The 22,647-nt window shown below is 28.1% G+C and overlaps 2 protein-coding genes across 2 annotated transcripts; both read left to right on the plus strand.

Annotated features, from left to right (window-relative positions):
• LOC141533210 (uncharacterized) lies at positions 1 to 13,649 on the plus strand. Its single transcript, XM_074251952.1, has 3 exons — positions 1 to 923; positions 11,583 to 11,728; positions 11,826 to 13,649. The coding sequence occupies exons 1-3, from the start codon at positions 257 to 259 to the stop codon at positions 12,129 to 12,131; spliced, it is 1,119 nt and encodes a 372-aa protein (XP_074108053.1). The 5' UTR covers positions 1 to 256; the 3' UTR covers positions 12,132 to 13,649.
• Positions 13,650 to 15,342: 1,693 nt separating this feature from the next.
• Positions 15,343 to 19,114, plus strand: Nup107 (nuclear pore complex protein Nup107). The gene is made up of 5 exons (XM_074251906.1): positions 15,343 to 15,519; positions 15,951 to 16,999; positions 17,103 to 17,867; positions 17,969 to 18,289; positions 18,377 to 19,114. The coding sequence occupies exons 1-5, from the start codon at positions 15,477 to 15,479 to the stop codon at positions 18,713 to 18,715; spliced, it is 2,517 nt and encodes an 838-aa protein (XP_074108007.1). The 5' UTR covers positions 15,343 to 15,476; the 3' UTR covers positions 18,716 to 19,114.
• Positions 19,115 to 22,647: the final 3,533 nt, after the last annotated feature.

Raw genomic sequence — 22,647 nt, forward strand, 5'->3', positions numbered from 1 at the left:
CTTGTGTCATTTTGGAGTTAGTTTTGCTCAAGTGCGTACACGTTTTTCTCTATTACTTGGAGTTAAGTTCGACATACCTGAGGGCTAATTGTTACATCGAACCTTTAAATATTACAAGTTAGTTATGTCGAATATTAGTCGGCTCAAAATTAGTGAAGTGATAAATTTTAATTTTCTAATAAAATTATTAGAAAAAACTAGATCATCATTAATATTAAAGAAATAGACAAAAAAAAATTTTTTTCATAATAACGGAATGACTGAAATTAGTAGTGTGGGAATGGTGTATTATAATCAATTAACTATGTATCGACAACAGCAACAGGCACAAGCGACTCTTCACCAACAACATATAGCCAGCCAGCAGCACCAACAAGCAGCAGTAACTGCAGCAGTTGTAGCTGGAGCAGCTGCTGTAGTTGCTGCAGAGGGCTCTCAGCAGTACTGGTACCCTCATGGGTATCCTCATGGCCATCCTTCGTCAGGATCTTCACACCAATCCTCACCTGGAAGCCAGCACCAGTACCTAGATCACCTCTCAAGTCCCACTGGCGATGTCCTCGCCTGTTCCTGGCCTCATTCTCATCCTTACTCCCATCATCTACAGTATCAACAGCCCCTGTATCATCACCAAAACCAACAGAGCCCCATAACTCCTACCCCGACTGATTGGAGCGTGACCAAGACCAATAACACTAACAATAACAACATTATTGCTGGCAGTGAACCCAGTCCACCTATTACCCTAAGTGGCAGTGAAATTAGCAGCCCTGGAACCCCCGCTTCGCCTAATCTCAGTACTCTCAATCCTGCTACTAATAATACCAGCAGTAGTGCATCCACAACCCCAGTTAGACCCGCGCCAATTCGCAGCCCTTATGAGTGGATGAAGAAGACTTCATACATTCATCAACAGACTCCTGGTAAGAGTGTTCATTTTATTATTTGCATAGAATAAAAAATTAATTTCAATCAAGAGAAAAATTTTTAAACCAAGAAAATTTTAAAGAATTTCATTATTTTGGAGCAAAACGGAAAATCTCTTGAATCAAGTAAAATTTACTTGAACCAAGAAAAATTTCTTAGTTTAAGAATTTTTTTAAACAGTAAAAAATTTTTCGTGGCGAAAAAAATTTTTAGATAGTAGCTAGAAAAAATCCAGATTATACTGTGTGATATCTGAATTATACTCATTATAATCTAGATTATATTCATTATAATCCAGATTGTAATACGTGATATCTGGATTATACTCATTGCAATCTGGATTATACTAGCTACTATATTAAATTTTTTTTTCACTCAGTATAATCTGGGATGATATCCAGTGTCATCTTGTTTTTCCTGTGTAGAGTGTTAAAATACACACAAATTTTAACACTCCATACAATGACAAAAAATTATTTACTGTGTACTCAAATCAAGAGGATCAAATTTTTCAAAATTATTTACTTGATTCCAATTTTTTTCCTGTGTGGCTTTTGGAGATAAACAAGCTTTCGTGAGTCTAATAAAAACTAACAGATGGAAATAATCTGGATAAATTTTTAATTTATATATTAAATTCTTGTTACATTTATTGCGTTGTAAATGGGATAGTTGACTCGTGGTATAGATATGAAGAAACAATGTAAACATTGTTGGATAGATGAAGGTAAACATCTAATTGTTATCAAATATTTGTAAGATTAATCTACAATATTTTTCGTTATACGTGTACTTTTAGGTTTTATTTTGTAGAATTGGGTTCATTTATAATTTAATCGACGGTAAAAATAGGAATCATGTTGAATTGTTTTATCAAGATAATTTTTTCTTTAAAACATTCCAAACTCAAAATTTTAATGGAACTTATTTCGTCCTCCCGTCCAGTGATATTAACTATAAAAAATATATCTCAAAAACTGCTCTTTACCAACTTTTACAGCTTGTAACATTGGAATCACAAGCTACTCAATATCGGTGCTACCAGAGCTTACACTCGACGGTAATAAAAATTAAAAAAAAAAAAAAAAAAATACCCGTTGAACTGAATGTTTGTAAAAATCTGCATGTCTAATAATTATCTACCGTCCATGTTTTCCGTAGTTGCATTACAAGTAGAAAAAAAAAAAAAAATAATAATAATTGATTATTTTTAACGATTTTCGAACGCTCGTTTCTACAAGCGTGAGACTATCTCTCATATTTTTTTTACTGGTGATTATCTGCATTTTATGGTTTTATTGCTGCATTGCCGCTCGTATAATACGCCTTTGCATGACTTGAAATGTAGGTACATTACAATTAAATAAAACCCATTTGTGTAGCAACGTACACCATCTTTTATGGTGTATTTTCCTGTATTCGACACAAACAGAAACACTTGGCAATGTCTAAGTTTGGACATTTGCAAGTTTCGAGCTTATGACTCTGAATAAAAATACGATTCATGATACATGTTTGAATTATTTTAGTTACACGCGATTTCTCTCCGTGTTCCTAACACCACATATACTGAAGAATATAAAAGAAAATGCACGCGATCATAAACTTTATCACTATTGGTATTTTGCATATAATTTTTGTCCAAACTAAAAAAACAGTTTGATTAATTTAAAATAACTTAAAAATATGTATTTAATATTGAAATAATTTGTTTTATTTAAATTTAAACCAAATCCTATTTTGTTTTGGTTTATTTGATTAAATTCGCCTATTTACTTCATTTGTATATGATATAACTCAGTACAAAATTAATTAATTAATTAAAGGTGTACAAATAAATTTAATTAAAAATTTTAATGAAATACAGATAGATCATTTAATAAAAAAAAAAATAATTTAAAGTCATAATTCAACATTGCTATTAATAGAAAATAATATTTTAATCACACGACATTGACGGGAAGAACAAGATGACACTGGATATCATCCCAGATTATACTGAGTGAAAAAAAATTTCAAATAGTAGCTAGTATAATCCAGATATCACCCAGTATAATCTGGGATTATATCCAATGTCATCTTGTTTTTTTTTTTTTTTTTTTTTTCGTGTAACTGTCAATTTTAATATTTAAAAAAAATTTTTTTTTTTTTTTAAAGTTTGCACGCCAAATTAGTAACAAATTTGATTTATGAATAGAAATTACTTGAATATAAATATTTTTAAGAAAAAATAAAAAATAAAAAAATGAAAGGTTTAACAGTTATAAGAAATGCAAAATACGGAAAGAAAAATCAGGTATACAAATTTTTCAGTTATTTTGTTTTAACAATGGACAGCCACGATAGGGGACAGGGTCGATTACACGGTAGTGAAAAAAAGGGGGTGTTAAAATTAAACACTTGATTTAGGAGATTTTCAGTGAGCAACTTCAACACTGTAAATTTAAATGTTTTGACAAAATGGATTTTCTTCAAAATGGTATTCTTGGTTCAAGATTATGGCTCTTGAGTCAAGTTAATTTTGTTGATCAGTGTGTAATTATTTACCGAGACAAAGCCTAGGTCGACAATCACGTAGTTTGAGGATTTCATTTTTACTGGCCAAGGTATGTATACTATTTTTCTGCTCGACGTAGGCAAAACGTGGCAGCTTCGTTTAGTACCTCAGCCAGAGAGTTTCCACTTGTCCGGCCAGAAGGCAGAAAATTCATCAGGAAGTGGTATTTATTTATAATGAGCGAGTCTCATTGATTTAAATAAGCCTCTGTCTATTTAAAATGAACCCTCATTCTTTATAAATCAATTTAGCAACAAAAGTTACGTTTAACACGATTGATTCTTTATCTCGAGAGAATAAGTTGTCCTAATCCTGTTTGGATAATATTTCACATGAGTTGACAAGCTTTCTGAAATTTTAAATATGGATCTGTGTCTTGCTGCGGGTAGTTTTGCTGCGGGTTGAAATCGGAGCTCGAGAGTCAAAGAAGATAGTTTTGTTGGTCAACAATAGAGGTTAATTAAAGTACTTAGGGAGGGGATAGAAACATTACAACCGAAACATTATATTAGTAAAGTTTATATTTCAAAAAGAAAAATCTTATGCCTCCTATTCGATTAGTCGGAACAGAATATTGTACACCGGATATTTTGGAAATTCCCAAACTTCCTTCCGAATCTGTTGTATTTAGTATGCTCGATCCTACTCGTCAGGTAGTATTCATTCTTTTCAAATAGTCTCAACATATTTGGAAACATTCGTATTACTAATTTAAATTGATTTATGAGGGGAAAAACCTTAAGGTGTTTGAAAGGGTCAGGGGCTTTTTGTTGATCATTTGCTTAATCATTGTTTAGCGATTCTTTTCTTTATATTATTCGCATCAACTTACGACAGTGGTATCATAAACTTGTTTGAAAAGGGTGAAGGACGCATCATGGTTTTATTTGATATAAATTTTATAATGAAAGAAAAATTTTTAGACACAAAAATGATTTTTGATTGTTTCCTTGTTTTTAGTATAGTTTCCGACGGCATTTTTAAAAATGTAAAAATTGAAAAATTTTTTTGTAAAAAAGGATGGATAATTTATTTTAGAGTTCTTTGATCCTCCGCGAAAATAGAGACGCTAACACGAAAATCATGTTTTTTTCCAAGGATCCTTTAAAGGTCGCGGTTAAAATCAAACAAAAAAATAACTCATTTTTTTCAGTGGTGTAGAACTACTAGCTCAAAATAACTAACACCTTTACAAAAGTGTTATGTATACTGTACGGTGGAAAATTATTATCTTAAAAGTCTCAGGTGCTGTGAGATAATTTTTGGAATATCAACTTAAATTATTTATTTAGTTCTGTAATCTAACATTCACGTTAGAACTTCAAAAAAAAATTATTTTATAACGGCATAGAAATTTTTTTATAATATTTAAAAATATTTTTTAATCAAAATTTAATATTCACAAAAACGATAATCTATATTATTAAGAGAATAAGAAAAATTTATTATGATAAATATTCAGGCTGCATTTAAAAATTTTCTCTAGATACATAATTGAGAAATGACCTTGTATCTTGTCAACTAATGATATTTTTAAAAATATGAGCTCACCCTGATGTTACACGCATCAAGACCTTTTATTTGAGTACCCACATCAATTTTTCATATACTAGAATTGAAATTTGCGCGCGCCTTACTATAGCGTTTGCATATATTTTCATGCTCATGATATATTCGACCAATCACGTTACGAATAGTTTAATGCCACATACATTTCATCTCAATTTTATTATGGGACTAGAATTCAAATTTGCGCGCGCATGAATTTAAGATTTGCATATATTTTTATGCTTTGATATATTTGACCAATCACGTTACGAAAAGTTTGATGCTACATACATTTCATCTCAATTTTATTATGAGATTTATATATATTATATATTATATATATGTATTAGGGTGTGCCAAAATGTAATTTCCGTGAAGAACCTTTTAAAATTGGAATTTTGAATTCCGCTTTTGACAGCAACTGTGTTTAGGCATTTCCTGAAATATTTTGGGGTAAGAGGATTTATTTGATTTTCACAGAATTCTTAACAGGAGATTCAATTTGGCACTTTCGACCAAATTTTGAATTTTCAGCGGAAATGCCGAAACTAAGCTTCTGTTAAAAAATTCTATGAAAATCAAATTTATCGTCTCACTCCAAAATATCTTAGGAAACGTGCAAACACAGCCCCTGTTAAAAGCGGAACTCAAAATTTTAATTTTAAAAGGTTCTTCACGGAAGTTACGTTTTGGCACACCCTAATATATATATATATATAATATATCAAAAATACACGTGGGTACTCAAATGAAAGCTCTTGATGAGTGTAACATCATGATGAGCTTATATCTTCAAAAACGTCAATATTTAAGAAAGTACAGTGCAATTTAACAAAAGTGATTATTTAATAAAGCAAAATTTTATTTATTTACAAGTCACGGCAGTCACATAGTGATATAGTGAATATTATTTGTTTCTTACAATATTCTAGCAAAAAAATAAATGGCTTAAACAACATTTTTGATAAAGAGATTAAAAAAAAAAAAAAAAAAAAAAAAAAACAAAGTACTTTTAATAAAGAAACAAAAAATAATGTGATCTTGGATTATTTATAATAAATATTAGCACAGATTATGAAATTCGTGGAAAAAAGTGACGATATAATAAAGCCTATCAAACATTTGTAATTCCTCAAAATAAATGCTTAAAATTGAGTTTACGTATTAGACTAAAAATTGCTCCTTTCGAAAAATAAGTGATTATAAGCATAAAAATAAGAAAAATCCGTCTATAAAATTCTCGTTATTTTATACAAAATACAACCGCCATTTTTATTTCTTGTGTATCAACGGATTAAATTATTAGTAAGTAAAAAAGATAAACAACGAATAAAAAGTTGATTATACCCTGGTGTTTAAGATTTGTTTATCAATTACAGATTATAAAATTAAATTTTTTGGCTTATATTTGATGAAATATTTTGTCACGAGAGAATTTATCTTTCCTCGGTCTCAATTCCTTAATATACAAAGGAAAAATATTTGTAAAAATTGGGGAAAAAAAAAAAAAAAAACGGGCCAAGGATCTTGTAGTGAGATCTTTGTAGACTTTGTTTCGAAAAGCGGCGTTGTAATATTTAAAGGTCGAGCTCGGAAGCTGCTCAAATTGACCAATAAAGCTACAGTTGTAATAAATGAACATAAAAGTAGCCAAGTCATAAATAAATTTTACGTCGATAGACCTGAGGAATATAATAATACACCGTAATATAACCTGATGCAATAGTTCGGGGGCATAAAAATTTTTAACCAAATTTTCGATTTATATTTTATTATTTAGTGCTCTAAAATTTTCCATCGTCTTTTCTTATCTTTAACAAATAATAATTCAACAAAAAAAAACGTTTAAAAATCTAGATTTTATTTTAAAACAGAAATTAAATTAATACTTGATTAAATACTTAAAAATCTGAGTGAGTATTTTTTTTTTTTAATAGCAAGATAAGTCACAATACAACAAAGTTACAACTTAAATAAAACGTCCCAGAATTAGAAACTTGTGTTTCAGACTACCATGAGTTTTAAAGAATTTCTGTGTTTTAAAATACATAAATAACAGGTACACAAAAGGACGTGATCCTTATCTGTAAAATCAGATGTTTACCTGTTACATATTATATCACTTTAACACTCAGGAAAGAAAAACATTATTTTCCGTAAATATCTCTGGTGGAAACTGACAAATTGCTCCGCCGTCGGACATTAAATTGTGATTATTTCTTCGTCAGAGGGATCAATAGGTTTCGATTTCTTGGATAGGTGATGACATTTTACGGAGACTTTTAAGGACTCAATTAAATAAGATTCGTGATTTTCATTTATTTCTCACTTAAATTTTTAATTACTGCTAGTAACTCATTATTTCAAGTGCAACACTTATTGGAGTAATTCTATATAACTTGAATTAATTCAATAGAAATTGAAAAAAAAATTTAATGTTTTTCTAATAATTGAAATTAAATAAAAGTAAGTCAGGTAGCACAAATATTTGAATTTTTAAATTGGAATTAGTTAGTTTGAAAATTTGCAGCTAAAATGGAGTCAGATTTTAAACGGCAGGCAGAAAATTCATCCCCAGAGAAAAGCGCACGCTTCCATCTGGCTTTCATAGTATTAGGTCTAAAATTTTCTGTTTTGACAGATTTGACAGGATTTGAAACTCAATACTTACAACGCAATAAAGAAAATCTATTAACTATTGGTAATTTCGGTTATTCCTTTATTTGAATGGAAAATTTGTATTGAATGCAATTCAATTGATTTTTTTCATTGTAAATATTTAAGAGATTCAAAAAATGTACATAAAACTAAAATGAGTAGAAATTACGACAATTTTTGATTCAAATTTTGAAGATTCAAAAATTAAAACAAAATTCTAAAATTTATGCACGCAAAAAATGTTAATAAATCTGAGAATATATTTTTAATAATTTTTTTTTTTATAAATTAATTACTTACTTTAAAAAACGTTCTTTTTAGTTTTGATTAATTTTTTTCATCTTATTTATACAATAATCATAATAATATAAATAGCCGATTTGCATTTGTGTCTTAAATAAGTAAGTAAATAAATAAATAGATAAATTAATTAATTACAGAGCTTGTGTAAAGAGAAAAAATTTCTTTTGAAAAAAAATAGCCATTGTTGAGAAGAAATTAATTTGTTTAAAATTTGATCAAATCAATTTTTTATTTCAACATTGCTTAATTTTTTTTTTTTTTTTATTTTTTCCTCAAGTAAGTAAATCTTAATTGGTTAAAGAATTTTCTTGCTTAAATCAAGACAAATAAATTCTTTAAAATGATTAACTTATTTCAAAATTTTTTCTCTTGCATCAAATTTATTTTTCTTCTCAGCCTACAAAAAGCTACTGGCCTATTAGAAAATATTAATTACTTAATACATTGATGATTTTCTATAAAATAAAATTACGGCCTGTTAAAGAAAGAATTGAAGTTTATTTGTCAACAGTTAAAAACAAATGATTCACCCCAATTATTACCATGATCAAACTGTCTGCTGAAGCAGTAGCAGAAGAATTTTTTCGCCCTCAATAAATAATACGAAAGCATTTTATTCATAAATCCCGGCAATAATAATTGGATGAATGTATGAGTGTATGATAATTACAATGTAACGAACGAGTAAAACAAATTGTCACATGAAATAGGTGGTGAAGAAATCTATAACTAAAACTATAGAGTATAGTTTTATATAACTACAAATGCGAAGTGTGGAGGGTGAAATAGAGAAGAGAAGCATTGTAATGGGGTGGCAACGAGTCCCGCGAGTACCGTTTTTACACCCCTGCTATGTGTACAGTAACACCAGTCATACGATTTACTCACTGCCATCTTACCAATTTCTCTATTTCGCTCACATTCTATTCATATTCTTCATGTTATTCACGCACTTTCGACCATTATCTGCAGTTACTTCCTCAAGTAACTTAATATAACTATCGTCTTCTTTGAATCACACTAAAAATATTTAACACAGAAATTTCTATTGATGACTTTTTTTAAACAAAAAATTTTCTTTTCAAAAAATCAACAATGTTGTAATAAAAAATTTATTTATTTAAAGTATTAAATAATTTTATATCGTCATCATTTATACGAGTACTTTTTTTTTGTACACGGTAAAAAATTTTGTGTTAAAAATTTTTATGTTAAATATTTAACATTTTTTTTGTGTTAATTCAATGCAATTAATGATAAATTTTATTTTTCAATTTTATATAAACAACTTGCGAATTTTCATCCAAAATAGTTTTTTTTTAAATCAAAAAAATTTTTTTTCAACAAGAAAATTACTATGAGAAAAATTTTCGATTTCTTCAGCTTCGAAATAAAACTTTTAATTTATTTTATTCCTCATTTTTTTCAAAAAAAAAAATTTTTTTTCAGTTCACCACAGCTCTGTGTCAAAATTTTACACAATACACAATGAAGATAAATTTTTTATTGAGTCATTAGAATTTTTCTTCATTGCACAGTAAAAAATTTCTCATCATTGTGTCCAAAAATTTTTGTTTGAAATATTTTACACTCTTATGCGTAAATTATCTTAAATCAACACAAAAAAGTGTTAAATATTGAGCATAAAATTTTTTAACATTTATTTTTTTGACGCAATGACTCAAAATTTTTTATTGCGAATTTTCTTGTAAAGAAAATTCGAACGATAAAAAATTTTGACAGACTATTTTTTCCCAATAATTAAAAAAAAAAAAAGAAACATGAAAATTTTTAAACGTTACAACTTATAAAATATAAAATGTAAGTAAAGCAGTGGAATTGCGGGCTCTTTCGTCTCACACATAAAGTTATCGAGGAATGGTGGATTAGCGTGTCTGTCTTTGATCTTGCCGCATCAGTCTTATCTAATCGTCTTCCTCTCCTCACCACTTTACCAACTCTTCTCGGTTTTTAAAATTTTTGTATTTTTTTTACTGAGTCCTGTGTCCTTGTAATACAATATTTATTGTTGCAGGATTACATTAAAATAAATAAATAAAAATGAATCCATTTTTTAACAAAGCAAATTTTTAAATCCACGTTTTAAATGAATGAATACAAGTTATTTTATTTATCGATTTTTATATATTATCCGATAAAAATATATTTTTAGATTTATGTACAATATTCTAATATTCGATTCGTAAACACCTACTCGTATTTCTGTTGATAAAATATATAAACGCATGAATATTAAAAGAATTTGTCAAGCGAATGTGTTCATCTTATAATTGTAAACAAATGCTTATCAAAGAGGGTAATTAACAGTTCTTCGCCGACGTGAGACATGACGCATGATTTCGTGTATCTTATATGATAATATGTTATCATTTTTCAACGTTTTAAAACAATTTTTTTTGTTTTATTGTTATTTTTAGAATTATACACTTTTGTTCTTAAAATTTTTTTATTTTAATAATAATAATAAAGTATTTTATTATAACTTTATGTATGCGACGGCTAAATGCGCTTTGCATGTCATTGTCTGTAAAAATTATTTCCTAAATTTTATTAGAAAAATTAGGGATAATTTTAATAAAATTATCACCTTCAATTTAAAAATTTTGGACAATAATAAAAATTATTTATCTATCACAAAATTATTCCTTCGTGCTAAATGTAAGATGAAGATTTTATATTTTGCAATGAAAAATTTTTTTAATTAGTTATAATTTCCGTCAAAAAAATTTTTTTTCTTTCGACCAAGAATTGTTTTTTTTTTTGTGTGTGTAAGAGAGTAATTTCCATCATTACTATTTTTTATATTATAAGTTTAACATATTTTTCAAGTAATTTAAATAAATTAACACGATCTTTAAATGTTATTGAATTTACATTTCAAAAGGTCAAGTTTTTACCTTTAACTCTTAAAGAATTTCCTCAGACAATTGAGATTTCTTCTTTCATAGAAATTTTTTATTCAAAAAGTGTTACTTTTAGGTGTAATATCAAAAGAAGCATTTTTATGTGTTATAAAAAGTACGGGTTTAATCTTTTTTTTTTTTTTTTTTTTCGAATACTTTTAATATATAAAAGTATGTATGAAAAAATTTCGTCAAAATTTTTATCTTCTCTTGGAAAATTCTTATCTAAAAAATTCAAACACATTCGTTTTATTTACATGCAATTTAACAAATACTAACTCATTATTTTTCATTACAATAATATTTATCTCAAATTACATAGTCCAACTTTTCTTCTTTTGTGTCAATATTCAAATTTGGCATTCATGCATTTTATAACTAATTTTATTGTCATTATTATTTGTTTATATTAATTAATTTAACTCAAACTTTTTTTTAATAATGTTATTCTAATGAATACAATTTATTATTGATAATAAAATGTAAATTAATTAATTAAAATTAATTGCAAAAATTAAAAAATTATTTTTTTGAACTTACAATCATAAATTTCAAGAAAAAAAATTTTTTCCACATTTTTTTTGGCTGTAGCTTATTTAAAATTTTAAATAATTATTTTACAGAATATTTTTTCCGTATTAATGACAAAAATTAATCAATTAAAGGTAAAACCCGGACAAAAGACAAATACCGAGTGGTGTACACAGATCACCAGCGACTGGAGCTGGAAAAAGAGTTTTATTGCAGTAGATACATAACAATCAGACGAAAAGCTGAACTAGCTTCGCATTTAGCGCTCTCGGAACGACAGGTAAGCAACAAACTATCTCAAAATATTTAAAATCAAAGAAATAACAAGTAGACATTTAAAATGAGAATTAATTAACATGTTTATGTTGAAACGACAGGTAAAGATTTGGTTCCAAAACCGTCGCGCTAAAGAGCGTAAACAAGTGAAGAAGCGTGAAGAACTTGAACACAAAGACGTTAAGCCTAATATACACCAGGAAGGTCTGCAAACACCCGGCGGAATGGTCACTCTCTCAGCTCTAAGTGGGATGAGCGGGATGCTGAGTGGTTTGATGCACAATGGAAACTCGCCGCCTCTAAATCTTGGACCGACGTCACACAATCTTGGTCTCACTCACTCCAGTTCATCTATCCATTCACATGCACACCAACACGTTCACCCGCACACTGTTCTTGGATTGTGACCCGAAAATCATCTCGGTAATCCCGAGTCTTGGTCTACCCCCAACTGGTCGGGTTAACTGTTTACTTTGCTTCTCAATTTTATTTTCATTATTACTTGTAATAAATACTCGGCTGTCCAATTTTAAAACACACTAACTGACAATTTTAATATTTAAAAAAATTTTTTTTATTAAAAAAAAAGTTTGCACGTCAAATTAAAATTTTGCAGTTACTGTGTTGCAAAATTCGGCAGTCATACTATAGATTACACCGTAAAGAAAAAGGGAAAAATTACATTATATAGTGTAACGTGGTACTTTCTGTAAAAAACTGGAAAAATTACAATTTCAGATTGTAATTTTTACGGACTTAAAAAAAATTCCATTGCAAAATGTAAAGCTGTAAAAATTAACATTTAAAGTTTGAATTGTCAAATTTTTTATTTTAAACTGTAATTTTTCTAGTTTTTAATTTAAACCGACACTTATTACTATTTATAATGTAATTTTTTTTTCCATGTTATTTACGATCGTCCGGAAGGATAATTTTGTAAATATTTTTGTTTGTCGAACAAATATTGCTGCTTGATTTTGGAAACTTAAGTATTAAGTGAAGATAAAATTATTTTCTTCATTTTTTACCGCTTTTTTTCTTTTGATTTCCGAAACTCGGGGGCAATATTTCGTCAAAGCCTTTTTAGAATTGTAATAGTAAATTAAATGTTAAAAGTGAGAAGAAATAAAGACCAAGATGAACACACTATTAATATAAATAACTACTGTTAGTTAACACGCATCCGATAAATGTCATAGATTTATTTATGAGAAAGATTTGAACAATACTCAATCTATTCTTTTTATTTTATTATTATTCATAATTCAATAGTATAAGTTTTATTATTAATTGTAGTTTGTTAATTTATTCTTCACACTACACTAAATACTATCGACTTGATTCGAGAGAAAAATTTTTGACTTAAGTTAATTTTGTTTTTTAGCGTATTAATTAAATTTTGAAAATCAATAAAAATTTTTAAATTTATAAAATATTTTTTCTGCAAATCAATTTATTTTTTACGAAAATAGTTTATGGTCAAATAAATTGTACATAAAAAATCTGTCATAAGATTTAGGCTAATTGTAAATTTACTTGAAAAGCATAGTTATTATATTATATTTAATTAACTAGTTAACAAAAAAAAAAAAAAAAAAAAAAAAAAAAAAAAACTATTTTTGTATTAAAGTAATAATTTGTTGTAATTATTGAACATTTTTTACGACAGTGAAAACAAATTGTTTAAACTGATTTATAATAGTGTACATAAGTTTTTAATAAGAAGAAATATTTTAAAAGGTTTGATTATCAAAACTTTGTTGAAAATTAATATTTCAACGTTGTATTGTTAATTAATTTTTTTTTAGCTATAATTATATGTGTATAATCATGGTGCAATTAATAATAGATAGAAAAATTTAAGTAAATTGTAAAAATCAAGTAAGCTTGTGGAAATGTATAAAATGGTTTCAATAAATATTGAATCTAAGTTTCAAGTAAAATATAAATATATAAATCACGACCCAAATGCCAAAAAGGCGTATTACAGCAGCTAGATAGGGTTTTAAAATTTTTTTTTCGCCATTCAACTTAGAACTGCTCAAAACGGTAATGAAGGGGAAATGGTAATTTTTATAATTGGACTATTATTTATAACAGTTTATTTTTTTCCTTTCATCCTTAGTTTTATATTTTATGTAATAAAGTTTATTTTTAAACTTTGTATGAGTTGTCAAGTTTTAAACGAAAAAAAAAAAAAAACCGAAAAGAATCGGTGGATAAAAATAAAAAATCTAAAGTGGTGTAAAGAAAATAGAGTAAAAGAATTAAATAAAGTACGTTGTGGTAGAATTACCGAACAGTACCGCGAGTTGGCAAAGTTGAAGAGGGGTACGTGTTAGATGAAGTAGTAAGGGTCAGACATCGATCTGGTAGTTAACTCAAGAGCACCCGCGGGACTCGTTATCGCTATTTTCAACGCGTCCTAGCGTTTCCAAACGATTCACTACCAAACATTTATTCTTGACATTCACATTAACTGCGTGGTATGTCTTTTTTATTTTAGCATTATCTTCTAAGTAATAATTGCTACAAGTATTTTAATAACGTTTACTTACTTGTCTAAAAATGCATTTGTTAATTTAAAATTCAAGATACTTTTTCAAAGTGGAATGATCATTTGAAAAATTTTAGATAAAAAAATTCTGATCAGAAATTCATATGATAAAAAATTGTAAATATTGTACATTAAAAAGTAATCATCACTTTTTAATTACATAGATAGTTTTTAATTTTTATATACTGATAAGAAAGAAAACTTTCGCATGCACATTCAAATATACCGCCAATACGTTACCAGCATTTTGATGTAAACTTTGGAGAGTAGCTTGACTCCTGGACGGTGCAGAAAAACAGGAACTGAAATTTTAAAGAAAATTAAATTAACCGACATCTGAAAATTTTGAGAATTTTTTTTTTTTTTGATTTAGTTGGGCACTTCCGGCCAAGATTTGAAATTTCAGTGGAAATGCTCAAACTAAACTCTTGTTAAAAAAATTCTATGAAAATCAAATAAATTGTCTAACCCCAAAATATCTTAGGAAATGCCCAAACACAGCTCCTGCCAAAAGCGGAACTCAAAATTCTAATTTTAAAAAATTCTTCATGAAAATTGAATTTTGGCACACCCTAATATATATGTAATATATGTATATATGAAAAATATATCATTTTTATATATAATCTTCATTTGTAAAAAACTTGAAAAACTGTTTGATAATCAACTAAAAAAAAAAAAAAAACAAGAATACAATACCTATGTAGTACCAAAGTTTCTCAGCAAGGAAGTTATCAGCGTAGTTTGTAGTAAATTTAACGTCAACTTTACGAGAAGCGCGCGTTGCCCGGTAAATGTTGCTATTATATAGCACTTTCACATAGTTAATCGGTGGAACAGAAATACATTGGTCCATCAGTTGTTTTTGAGGTTATTCTCTGAAGTTTCTCGATAACTTGATCACTTACTTTGTAGTTGTAGAGGGCGCCACTTGATAATTTTTTAATTTTTTTCGCGCTCCGATGATAATGTAGCTTTTTTACTGGCTGGTGGTATTTCAAATTTCAAATCCCGCGCAAAATATACATCTCGATCATGTATCAAAACAACATGGCGTCAATATGTGACCGGCGACAAGATAAACACAAATTACATTGTTGATTTTCCGTGCATTACTGCAAAAATCACTAAAATTACAACTTTCAATAGTTATTTGTATAATTTTAATAAATACCAGTAATTTAAATTAACTAATATGGATCAATCAACGTCAAATTATTCCATGCTCAATTATTCCGGTAATTATAACCTTAATTTTTGCTCACAATTTCTACTGGTTTAACTATAAAGTATAATTAATAATAATTATTATTATTGATAATAATAATAATATTTTTTTTTAATTTTTGCATATGGAATTTTTTATAAAATTTTTTTACAAAATTTCCATGATAAAATTAAAAAAAAATCGACATATGTCATATATTAATTAAAAAATCTCTTCTAAATTAATTTTTATTTAATTTTTAATTTTTACATGTGGAATTTTTTATTGAAATTTTTTTTACAAAAATTCTAAAAAATAAACATAAGTCTGTAAATTTTTATATCGTTATTTAAAAATAAATAAATATTCAGCTCAAATTTTTTTTTTATTTATTAAAAAATTTATCAAATGTTTTATTGTAATTTATAAAACTAAAATTCACTTACCAAAAATAAATTTCAGTGGATCGTTCGCGACTAAGAAGCCAGCTGGACGAGTCAGACACCTCAGTATTCCCGGACAAGAGTAACTGGTCGTTGTTCGAGTTGATGGAAAACAGTGCTTCAACCGGGTTGATTTTAAAATCCGAGAAGCCATGGCGGAAAGTAGCTTCAAATCTTTATCAAGAATTTTTAGAAATAATCCAGTCACATTCCTCGGAGCCCCAGGTGTTTGACACGATCGCGGACTTTGTCCAGAACTGCACTCACGCTTTAGAAGTGATGCGCGACATGCAATCAAAGGTCGAGAATACAGAGCTTTGCGAAGAAGAAATAAGCTTGACCAACGAGCGAAACACCTGGCGGCTTTTGTACTGTCTCTACAAGAACCGACTGGCCTCCCACTCCCAGATGGAGACCGACGCCAACGGCAATAACTACGTCTCGGAAAAAGATGTGATAACGAACTTGCTGAGCAGCGAGAGCCAGGTTCGCGAGTATCAGCTAATAATTGACTGGCTGGAGAAGAATGCTTGCGACGAGCTCGAGTATCTTCCTAAAATTGAACACTTTACCGATAAAACCGTCGCCTGGGAAAACACGCTTCATCAGTTGCAAAATCGACAGTCGGGAATTACTTTTGGCTCCAGCAGACCGCTGGTTACTTCTCTGGATCCTGACGCGCCGATCAGGGAAGGCAAACCTTTGCACGACCTTGACAGAGAAGACGATGCGCGTCTTGAGAAAAGAATGTTCTTGGAAGTTCGCTGCGGAAGACTTCAGCGTGCTCAAGAGTTAGCGATTCACTGCGGGCAACCTTGGAGGGCTGCTTGCTTGCTTGGTTGGCAGCCTCATCATGATCCTAATTACAAGAATCCACTTGTTGATACCAAACTTCCGATAGAGGGAAATCCAAATCGTGCACTTTGGAAACTTAACGCCTGGTATATGTCTCAGGATACTCGTCTTGGTGCGTTTAACCGCGCGATTTATGCAAGTCTTTGTGGGAATATTACTCAGCTGTTAGCGGTTTCTAGGAGCTGGGAGGATGCTCTTTGGTCACATGTTAAGGTATGAGAAATTTAATTTTAATTTTTTATTTAAATAAATATTAATATTAATATACTTATATATATATATATATATATATTTTTTTTTTTTTTGTATTAATAAGGTACTGATGGACATTGAAGTAGAATCAGAACTTCGCGGAGTAGTACCAAAAAATTACGTCGCTATGCCAGATGAATACTGGAAGTCAAAGTTAAGCTTGGAAGAAATCTTCAACGATCTTCATTCCTCCAAGGAAGCTATAATAATGAAGCTATCAAATACACCAGACCATATGATCCAAAAGTATTTAATATTAGACCAAGTTCCTCAGCTGATGGAAATAATCGAAGACTGGATTGACAGTGACCAGTGCGGACCTCAGTTCTTGAGGTTCCTCGCGCATTTGGTGCTGTTTTTGCGACAAATCGGTAAAATTGGCAATCAAAGTGACAAAGTTGGAGACAAAATTCTGCTGGCGTATGTCAAGTTGCTGATTGAAATCGGTGAGCCGACTCTGGTGGCCTTCTACACCGCTACGCTCCAACAGGAAGAACAGGTGACTTACTATGCTCAGTACTTGGAACGTATAAGAGGCACTGAGATGAGGAAACAGTGTCTTGCAGCTGCTGAAGATGCAAATCTAAATGTAGAAGCTGTTACTAAGATGGTCGTTGAGAATATTCGGGGAAAGAATGTCGAGGATGTTGACAAGTTAGAAATGTTGGGAAGCAAGATCACGGAGTATGATTTAGAGAAGATTGACGCGCTGGAGTGGATGACTTTCTATCCCAATCAGAGAGAAGAAGCTCTTTGGCAAGCTAATGCTCTTATTAGATACTTTTTGACGTGCGATAAAATTGATGCTGCCAGACAAGCTTTCGATAAGGTGAGTTATTTTTATTTATAAATAATAATAATTTCAATTATTATTTTTTGTTTTTATTTATTTACATTATTTAAAAAAAAAAAATATTTTTGAATTTTTAGATACCAGCAGACACAATTGGATTGGTAATGATGGACCAGCCGTCAATGGAAAATACTTTCGTAGACCAAACAGTGACAGAAGACTTGAACCACCATAAATCTTCAGCATCTATCCGCGAGTACCTCTGCTACAAGGCTTACCTAGACGCGCAGGAAGGATTCCAAGAGTGGTTCAGACATTTCCATCAGGGAAAACCTATCCCACTGGAGCCACTACCAATGTATGCTACGTTCACTGAAAAAGTCGCTTATGACCACAAGAAAGCTGAGTACCAAGCCAATTTAGAAAACTGGAAGGCTACCATGCAGCGTCACACAAAAGTAATTTTATTATTTATTATTTATTATTATTAATCTAGTAATAAAAATTAAAAAAAAAAAAATCATTTAATTATTAATTATTTTCAGGCTGTTAAGCAGCTGCTGTTCAACGTCATTCTGTTTCCCGAAGGAGGTTGGCTGGTCGACAGAATATCAACAATGCCGCCAGACCACCTCCGTAAGCACCAGCTCTTAAAATTGCGCAGTCTGTGCATCCCCAAAATAACGCTGCTGTTGATAAATGTTATGTCGGAGATGAACGAGCATGCCGAGTGCATTGAACTTGCAGATACTCTCGCTTCAGAACGGTACCAGCTGTACAAAGTATTCCCGAAAGAGCGTCTAAGAGAAGTCTACAGGAAAATATGTGAGTCGTCTCTTGTTCTTATGGATCAGAAAAAAGATGCATGGGGTTATTGTAAATAAATTATAAATATTTCCGTATAATTATAATTATTTTATAATTATCGTTATATTTATAGTTACAATAATCAATCAATCAATCAATCAATCAATAATAATTAATTATATTCATAAATCAATGATAGGATTAATTAAGTTACAATTTAAATAATAATAAATTTGATACATGGTTTTTTTAATCGTCAATGAGTTTACAAAACGAGTTATTTATTGTCAACCACACGAAGTGAATATAAAATTTGATACATTGTTAATTAATGATAAATATGTTTGTGAATAAATCGTAATAATAGCAACAATCAAGGTAGCCAATACAACAAGTTAGATAATTATTTAATTATTATTTTCATTTTTTTTTTATTATTTTTTTTAATTTTTTTTTATTTTTTTTTTTTTTTATATCAATAAACACATTTAATAAAGCTCATCGTGGATAAGAATTTTATTTTTCATTCTTTTGGTTGACTTTTTTAATCCGGTTATTTAAAAACACTTGTGAGCTACGCTACGATGGCTGGGTTTGGACGAAACGATTCGTTCATTTTTTTTATTTTTATATTTATATATATTTATGTATATATATATAATATATTGATGATGAATGTTGAGTGATACAGTAATAAGTTGAAGGGATAAATAGCGTGCCTCGTTTATAATTGCAAAAGGCAGCGCAATATTAAATAAAAAAGGTTTATTAAAACGTAATAAAAAGAAAATATTTTTATCTAATTTTCTATTACATACTTCTTCTACGTATGATATTTAATATATTTATTTATTATCATTATATACTTATATATGTAATGTATATTGACAAAAATTTATTTATTTTTTTTTTTTTTTTTTTAGAGACTAATGATTCAGATCTTATTTATTATTTTGATATTTTTTAATTTTTAATTGAAAAATTTAATTTTTTAATTTTGATTAAAATATTGAAGATGAAAAAAATTTTTTTAACATTTATTTATTTTAAAACTAAAAAAATTAATAATCTTTAAAAATGTCAATAATTAAGAAATGACTATATTTTGTCCACTGATGATATTTTTGACGATATAAGCTCATCCTGATGTTACACTAATCAAGAGCTTTCATTTGAGTACCCACATGCATTTTTATATATTTTTCATATATACATATATGTAATATATATAAATATATGAAAAATTGATGTGGGTACTCAAATGAAAGGTCTCGATAAGTGTAATGTCAGGGTGAGCTTATATCTTTAAAAACTTCAATAGTTAAAAAAGTACAGTGCAATTTAACAAAAGTTTAATTATTTAATAAAGAAAAATTTTATTTATTTATAGTTAGGGGCAAGGTTGCTAGTTTGATATGAAATTTGATATGATTAATTATTTTGATATGCAATCTAGTAAAATTTTCAAAAATAAAAATATAAAATACATAAGATCTGATTCATTGGATCTCAACAATCAATATTGAGTCGAAACATTTAATAATTAACTCTAATTAACCACCTCTCACATTTTGATCCTTTTTGCCTTAAATGGATAATTATTCGTTCTTTAACCCGAGCGTTAAAACACCGTGTGTTATCGAGAAGCAACTATTTATCTTCAATAATAATTTACAAACAATAAACCTGTTAAGATAAAACCCTTAAACTTTTAATAGAGTAATTAATAATTAATTATTAATTAAACATAGAATATACAAACAAAATTTACTAGTTCTGTGCGTATTGAATACTTCATAAGCTTTTTATTTTATTCAATTATTTTAAATGATTTTTAATTAATGATTTATCTTCTCATCAACCACGGTGAGGTCTTATGATCATTTTATATTATTAATTATTAAGTAGTTTTATTTTAAATATTAATATTAGTGTTAAATTTACTTTTTACACTTTAATAATATGTATAGCAAAAGACGCTTATTGTCTATTTGATAAATTTATTTAAATAATTATTTTCCCCTAAGAAGCTATAATAGCAAGTCTGGACTCCGTCGAGCTGCTCCCAATCTTCTATTATTTTTATTAATTTATTAATATTCCAATTAATAGCGTTGATAGTACAGAGCAGTACTGACTGGTAATCCGGGTACTTGATGAGTAATTTTATTATTGTCAAGTTCACAGAAGTAGGAGATTTATCCGCTTAATTTCTAATTATGTTACTTAACTTTTTTCTTTTCATTTAGTCAGTTTATTCAGTTGTTACTTTATCATCGTAAGTTTGTCCTCAGATATTTTATCAAGTGGACAAACATCCCTACTTTCATCACTTTTTATATTGTCGTAATTATCTCGTTTATTGTCCAAAATTGTCGTACTTTGACATTTTTTATTTTTTTATTTAATATTTATTTTATTGTCGCTTGATTATAGGCAAGTATTATGTTGATTATTTTTATTGTTAATTAAATTGAAGCTAATTTTAAATTAAACTTTTTTTTTTTTTTTTAAAGTGAATAATTATTTTGTGCGGTGAATAATTTTGTCGCGGAAAAAGTTATTAAAGAAGAAAAAAAAAACCCATTAAATTTTCTGGGACATTAACTCTAATTAGCATTTTTATTAAAAATGACAAAAAAGTCGTATAAAAATACCAAATTTTTTTTTTTTATAATTTTTAAATAATTGAGCGTTAAATAGTTTTTTTTAAATAATTTATTAAATTATTTCTTCAAATAATTTAAAAAAAATTTTAATTTTTTTTATCAGCAATTAAAAATAAATAAATTTTTTATTTAATTAAAAATAAATAAATTTTTACTTAAAAAATAATCAATTAAAACTTGCCTATTTACTCTACGCGTCTCTATCTTACATATTAATTAAATTCTACATTTAATTACCTCATTTGGATTTTAGTCTCAAGCCAAAAACATTCATTAATAATAATTATAATTTATAATTGTTGATCAATAATTAATTAATTAATTATTAATTATTAGTCATAATATAATTAACTTGTAGTCACTCTATTCCATACCTTCGTTCTCCTACGGAATTTCCAGGACCCACTTGGCTAAATGGATGGATACAATTACAACAAAAGACCTTGGGAGAATGATTCATCAATTATCACCCTTAATATTAAATTATTAATTATAAATTATCATTATCAATTACCATTTATATGATTATGTATTAATGTTGATTTCTTGGTTTTTCACCACGCTCAAACGCTCCTCTGGCTGCACGTAATTCAGTGTAAAATTTTATTTTTATTATTTATTATTTATTATAATTATTATTATCATCAGATATATGTTTTTATTTTATTATTTTAAATTCTTAAAATATTTAATACAACAAGTCAGGAATTTTAATTTATATCTACTACTTTCATAAAATTACGACGGGTCGGGAACAAAGGAGCGTTTTAGTCAATCCCAATTACTCTTTTTTTACAAACGAGTGTCATGTTTATATTTTTATCCAAGTGGGTATCCAATTAAATCCGAGATATATTTAAATATATATTTATTGTAGAATAAGTGAGACATATACCTGCACCCAAGGCACGATTTATACTTTCACTCCGTTCAATAAAAGGTCCACGCTTTGTTTTTTATTGTTTGTCCATGTACGGTCATTTTTTTTTTTTTTTTATCAGGGTTGAAAATTTTTTTTTATTTTGATTATTATAAAGAAAAAAATTGTGTCTGAGAATTTGTAATTTTATGATTAATTTACTTGATTTTATTTTAATGTCTGTAGAATTTTTTAGTTTAAATAATTTTTTAAAATTTCAATTTTCTATCCTGATTTTAATAGAGATTATACTTCAAAAAACAATTTTAATACATCAAAATAATTAAAAAAAAATTGAAGTATAATTTCTAAATATATTACCGTAATTCACTCAAAATCAATCTTTACTCACAAATAAAAATAATGATTTCCGAGTCGAAATTCTGTAACACTGATTTTTTTTGCGCATAAAAAAATCTTT

Source organism: Cotesia typhae, unplaced genomic scaffold, assembly GCF_013202065.1.
Source record: "Cotesia typhae breed Kobodo isofemale line unplaced genomic scaffold, CoteBio_Ctyphae contig_83, whole genome shotgun sequence".
Classification (NCBI taxonomy): Eukaryota; Metazoa; Arthropoda; class Insecta; order Hymenoptera; family Braconidae; genus Cotesia; species Cotesia typhae.